We start from the raw sequence: 6,959 nt of genomic DNA on the forward strand, positions 1-6,959 counted from the left end.
GGAGACAAAGTGTGGAGCAGAGATGGAAGTAAAGGCCATACAGAGACTGCCCCACCTGGGGATACATCCCATATAAAGATGCCAATCTCAGACACTATTTATATGCCAACAAATGCTTGCTGATAGGAACTTGATAAAGTTTTCTCCTGAAAAGATCTGCCCCAGCCTGGAAAATACAGAAGTGGATGATCACAGCCAACCATTGGAATAAGCATAGGGTCCCTAATGGAGGAGTTTGAGAAAGGAAGGAAAAAGCTGAAGGAGTTTGCAACTCATTGGAAGAACAATATCAACCAACCAGAACCCACAGAGCTCCCAGGGACCAAACCACCAACCAAAGAGTACTCATGAAGTGTCTAATGGCTACAGCTGCATATGTAGCAGAGGATCATGCCTGCATTGGCAGGCATCAGTGAGAGGAGAGGCCCTTGGTTCTGTGAAGGCTAGATGCCACAGTGTAGGAGAATGACTGGGCAGAGAGGCAGGAGTGGGTGTCTGGGTGGAGGAACACCATCACAGAAGCATTGGAAGAGGGAATGAAATAGCAGGTTTTCAGAGGGAAAACTAGGAAAGGGGATAATATTTGTAATTTACATCAAGAAAATATCTAATTACAAAATAGAAGATTCATAGTAGAGTAGAGCTGTCCACTTTGTATTAGCCAAGAACAAAATTAGAGAAAGGAAATGGACATTTCAGCATACTTTTCACAACTTGAATGATCTATCTCCTCTATTTTATAACTCCTCATAGTATCAATGGTTGTAGAACCAGCCTATGACCTATGACCTATGAGCCTATGAGAAACATTAGTGGTCAATAGCATAAGTGAAGTTCAGTTTGTTGTTCTTGCCTAATGAATTGGTCTCTAGATCCCAGAGCTCATTTAATGCCCAGGTTCAGATTTGTACGCACACAATCATTCCAGTTGATGTTTTATGAGAGGGGGATAAGTGTTGGAAATTCATATTTCATTTCATTTCCTGGATTTTTACATGCCCTTCCTCAAAATTACATAACCCTTGATTTTATTGAAAGTGTTCTAACTCACCTCAAATTAAAAAAAAAAAATGTAGGAACAATTTAAGATCATCTCAGAGAGCTGCTTCATTACAGATTGTCAGGGGAAGCCTTCACCTAAAACAGACATAACACAAAGATTATCTTACGAGGCATCTCTCTTCTTCCTGCTCCCACCCACACTTACTTGGCTCTTAATCAAACAAGGATCCTACTCTTTCCAAACTCTGCTTCACTCTTCTACTCAGGAGGACAATATCATCTGACACCATGAAGAGAAATTTAGACATCGTCTTGACTTCATTCTTTCCTTTCTGTACTGGTATACTGGCAGGGCCCAGACATTCCAAGAGGAGAGGAGAAACCAAGTCACAGCATTTGGCCAATATTCTGATGTCCCCGTCTGTCCTGGCATACAGTGGATCTCTGATGCTCTGGAAGGAAACATAGACTGTGGACCTGAACCAGAAATACTCCATATTGTCCTCCCTAAGGCAATGTATTGGAGAGACAGAACTAGCCACCACACATATAGGTATATACATATGTATATGTACATATATGTGTATATATATATATATATATATATATATATATATATATACACATATATATGCATGTATATATTTTCTGTTCAGTTCCTATCATGTTACTTGTATATATGTTTTTAAAGAGACCATTTGTCTCTGGACAACCAATTGTTATGCTCTTCATTGGTGGATATCATTTCTCCCACTTACAAATGAGATAGGCAGCGAACTCATGGAGGCATTTCCCCAACTGAAGCTCTTTTCTCTGTGATAACTCCATCCTGTGTCAAGGTGACACAAAACTAGCCAGTACAGGGGTGAACCAGGGATTATATATTTCTTGAGTGATTGAATACCTAGGAAATAAGAGTCACTGGCTTAAGACTCAGGGCTATCTAGATACCTCATTAGTATGGAGACAAATTCCAGGTGATAAACTACATGGCTGAATGCCTATGATCCTTTCAGTGGAGTGTCCTGATTATGTGTTCCAGAGTAGTTACAGAGACAGAGAGGATGCAGCTTGACTCCTGTTATTCTTTTTTTTTTTGGTTTTCGAAACAGGGTTTCTCTGTATATCCCTGGCTGTCCTGGAACTCACTTTGTAGACCAGGGTGGCCTCGAACTCAGAAATCAGCCTGCCTTTACCTCCTGAGTGCTGGGATTAAAGGTGTGCGCCACCATGCCCGGCGACTCCTGTTATTCTAAAATCTGTGAGATTCCTGGGGTTTGAGCTCACTGAACCTTGGCAATTCATATGCCTTTCTGGTAGCATGGTTCCATTTGACATACAAGTAGAGACCACTGTAGAAAGCAGGAATCTTGAATGGCTGAGAAGCACCTGAGGAAATGTTCAATGTCCTTAGTGATCAGAGAAATGAAAATCAAAACTACCTTACACCAATCAGAATGGAGAAGATCAAAACCATAGGTGACAACACATGTTGGAGAGGAGGTGGAGAAAAGGGAACACTCCTCCATTGCTGGTTGGATTGCAAACTAGTACAACCACTCTGGAAATCAATCTGAAGGTTCCTCAGAAAATTGGAAATATATCTACCTGAAGTTCCAGCTATATCTCTCTTGGGAATATACCCAAAAGTTGCTCCACCATGCCACAGGGGCATGTGTTGCATTATGTTCATAGCCAGAAGCTGTAAACAACCCAGATGTCCCATACCAGAAGAAAGGATACAGAAAATGTGGTTCATTTACAAAATGGAATACTACTCAGCTATTAAGAATGAAGACATCCTGCGATTTGTGGGCAAATTGATGGAACTAGAAAACATCATCCTGAGTGAGGTAGCTCAGACCTAAAAGGACATTCAGGGTATGTACTCACTAATGCCCCCTCCCCCCAAAAGTACAGAATACCCAAGATACAGTCCACAGAATTCAAAAATGTCAACAAGTTGAAGTACCAAGTGAGGATGCCTCAATCCCACTTGGAATAGAGAAGAAAGCAATCACAAATGTGGAAGGAGGGAAGGACCTGGGAGGGAAAGTGGGTAGGTTGGAGGGAGTGGTGCAGAGAGGAGATCTGGTATTGTGTGAGAGAAAGGACTGAAACCCTGAGAGCCAGCAGAAAGAATGGAAACAGGAAACCTTGGGAGATAAGAGGTTGGGGGACCCCCCCAGAATGCAACAGAGACCTGGGTGGTGAGAGACTCTCAGGACTCAAAGGGAGGAACCTTAGATGAAATCCAGACAGTAGGGAGAGGAAAATTACAGTGGGGTGGGCGTGGGGTGAGGACATGGGGACATCCACATGTAGACAGAGGGTGGGGAGGAGTTATGGGGTATGGGATGAAGAACAGTTGTAGGTGGATGGGGGGATAAAATGTGGTATGGAAAATAATTAATTAAAATAATTAAAAAATAAATATAATACATATGTGATCTGTATTACACATACACACACACACACACACAAATTACTCACACAACTAAGATTCAGGCAACATTGAAGAAGAGAGGGAGAAAAGACTCAGAACCAGAGAATAGAGGACTTTGCTATGAGATTGCATCTCCTTGTAACAATGGAAACTATATCCATAAAGTCTCAACAACATAGTTGTGAAACATGAGGTGAATACAAAAAAACCACAAATGGACATGCCAAATACAGTGTTGTTTGTTTACACATTTACTTATTTATCTATAGAAAAGGTACCACGAATGATGTGATTAGAACTTCTCTATGATAGCTATCTCTGAGAAAATATCCATTTCCTAAAATAGAGTAAAATTGTTGAGGTATACAGACTTTCTAATATTTTCATAACAGTATAATAGTAGCTATTATGTCTGTGATGATGAAGGGCAAAAAATCTTTATTTATTAAAATAGAAAAGACTTAATTAATTGATTCATCCATATACATAGTCCTCATGGCTTGGGGTCTTATCTTCTTGGGTCTTGAAACTTTTGTTGACTATACACTGTCTTGTTATCTTGTTGTGTTGCTCACATTTATTCTGTAGATAGGATAGGACTGAGCAAAAAGCTTTACCAGCAGAGGCTTCACTTCCCTTCAAACAGTTTGTCTTGGCACCACACCTTCCTCATGGCATTCTTCATGTCTGTATTCCTCAGTGTGTAGATGAGAGGGTTGAACAATGGGGCAATCATGGTGTAAAATAGAGCAAAAACCTTGTCATCCCCAACAGAATCACCCACTGGGACATAGGTAAAGATGAGTGGCAAGAAGAACATGAATACAACAGTGATATGTGAGCCACAGGTAGAAAGAGCTTTGCGGCGGCCTTCTGATGACCTGGTCCTCAGGATGGACAAAATTATTATATAAGAAATGACCAAGGCAAGAAAGGTCAAAATGGAGAGAACTCCTGTCGTGGTAATGACTACAATAACCAGGAGCCTTGTGTCTGTGCAGGCCAGTTTCAGCAGGGGGAATATGTCACAGAAATAGTGGTCTATTTCATTGGTGCCACAAAAGGGAAGACTGATAATAATAAATACATGTACAAGTGAGTGTATAAAAGCACCAATAGCTGAGGCTATCACAAGCATGTAACATACATGTCTGCTCATGGTGATCATGTAGTAAAGGGGTCTGCAAATGGCTACGTACCGATCATAGGCCATGGCAACCAAGATGAATATCTCAGTGGCACCAAAGAAGTGGGCATAAAACATCTGGGCTATGCAGCCATTGTAGGAGATTGTGTTACATTTTACAAATAAGTCTATTATCAATTTAGGAGCCACTGTGGAAGTGAAGCAGACATCCATGAAAGACAGGTAACTGAGAAAATAATACATTGGCTGCTCACTAAGGTGACTGCCCCTAATAGTAATAAGAACAACCAGGTTGCCACAGAGAATTGCAAGATAGCAAAGCAAGAACAACACAGCACACATTGCTTTGACATTCTCATTATGGAAAAGTCCCAGAAAAATAAATTCTGTGAGGTTTCCAAATCCCATCACTTCTGCATGCCTAATTATTTAGATGGAGAAAAAGCTGCTTCTGAAACCTTAGTGTTTCAAGTCCTTTTACTTGTTTCAAAGTCATTTTGATCCAATAAGTTTATAAGTAAGATGCACACAATAGTTGAGAATATAATAAGTTCCTTCACGAGAACATATGCACAGAGAGCAACTAAAAATTGAGTGTAATGAAAATGGTAAATTAATTTTAGTTGTTGGAGAAATTCTAAAACTTTATACTTATTAGAATTAAGGTAGTTAGTTAATTGAAACACATACTCTAAGTTCCAAATTGAGATAATAGTTCACAAGTTGACAGCATGAAGGGCTTTGTTTTGTTTTGTTTTTGATGAAAAGGCTATATTAATTCTCAGTCCTTCACAGTGATTAAAATACCCGAATTCTGAAAGTGCGTGTTGGCACTCTACTTCTTTGGACTAAACATGTCACATTATTGAGTATCTTCACAGCAATCTCAGAGATGTCTTTGAAACTTAGTGTAATTAAAAAGAATAATATAAGTGAAAAAGAACAACTAGCAAAAGTGTTGAGAAGAGAGAGATTTCTTGTCCAGTATCCAAAGTGGACTCCCTCCACTTCACCTTATTTCCCAATTCATTTTCCAGTCACTTCTGTTGGTGCCCATTGCTAGCAACAATAGCTCAGATTCTGGCATCACTTTGGATGTTAGTTCCTTTAGGGACACAGAATATATCCAGAGCCTTCCCTCTACCTGTTTAAACAGTATGTGTCTTTATGTTTTTTTCTTGTTTTTTTTTTCTTTTTTTGAGAAAAGGTTTCTCTGTGTAGCCCTGGCTGTCCTGGAAATCACTCTGTAGACCAGGCTGGCCTCGAACTCAAAAATCTGCCTGCCTCTGCTCCCAAGTGCTGGGAAAAAGGCCTGCGCCATCACTGCCCAGCCATCATGTGTTTTTAAATTGAACCACATGTTCTCACTATACCAGATCATTTGCATGAAGAAAAAATTCTTAAAGTATTTCAGTGAAAAGAGAAATAAAATATTTCCTTCCTTTCTTATTTATTTTCTGTAACTCTAGTAAGTGGTCTAAATCTTGTCACATAGATGCTCAATTCAGACAGCTTTACAAAAGTAACTCAATAAACCTTATTCATGAATGAAAATGTCAGTATAATATACAGAATTAAAAGAGTGAAAGACAAATACCCTTTGCACTGTGTAAATAAACCTTCAAGAAAAGTACAGTTAACCCAGAAAAAGATTATGAATAGAATCTTATTTATAGATTCATGTTCTACCCATTGATCTCAAGTTAACATTGTCTTTTCTAATTGTCCCCAAAATCTCTGAAAGTGTCACGTGAGAAAAGGTCCAGTTATAAGTCTAAATTCAGGGGAATGCAAATTAAAAATCAATGTCATATTATTCTCAGTTGTTGGCATTGTGCACATATAAATTAATTTTTTAAAGACAAATTATAAAGTAAGAACATTCCTTTCACCCTTGTGAACATTTGAAAAGGGGAAAAGGTTTAAATACTAAATATTAAAACTAAATACATAGTAGTATCAAAGCAGAAATAGAATATCATATGTTCATAAAATGCAAAGCAAACACTCCAGGAACCTAACTGAATCTGTATGACAGTAAGGAAAACCATATGATGTAAGCATAAAGTCAAAGGTTTTAAATAAATGACCAAAATCTAAAGATATCCGGAAAAGTCATGTCTATGAGAAGTTGAGTGCTTATAAGTGAATTTTACAATGTGTGGAATGGCATGGTTACATTTGAGGTATAAAGGAGGTGATCATCAAAGGATATCATAATCTAAGTATATCTCAATTTCCTCACCAGTGAGATTTTCCTTGCTTCTTTAATTAAAAACTCAACCTATTTGTTTTACTATGGCTTCAGAAAACAATACATAATATATTAGGAGGGATTTAGGTCAGTAAATAAGATATTGTAAT

General features: G+C 38.6%; 1 protein-coding gene across 1 annotated transcript; it reads right to left on the minus strand.

Moving 5' to 3' along the window:
• Positions 1-4,076: 4,076 nt before the first annotated feature.
• On the minus strand, positions 4,077-5,003 carry LOC110307914 (olfactory receptor 4P4-like). Its single transcript, XM_021180189.1, has one exon. The coding sequence runs from the start codon at positions 5,001-5,003 to the stop codon at positions 4,077-4,079; it is 927 nt and encodes a 308-aa protein (XP_021035848.1).
• Between the last annotated feature and the right edge of the window lie 1,956 nt (positions 5,004-6,959).

Source organism: Mus caroli, chromosome 2 (genome assembly GCF_900094665.2).
Source record: "Mus caroli chromosome 2, CAROLI_EIJ_v1.1, whole genome shotgun sequence".
In the NCBI taxonomy this organism is placed as follows: domain Eukaryota; kingdom Metazoa; phylum Chordata; class Mammalia; order Rodentia; family Muridae; genus Mus; species Mus caroli.

What these genes read in the sequence shown, in the direction of transcription:
- LOC110307914 (XM_021180189.1), bottom strand. Translation starts at nt 5,003, where the DNA reads ATGGGATTTGGAAACCTCACAGAATTTATTTTTCTGGGACTTTTCCAT.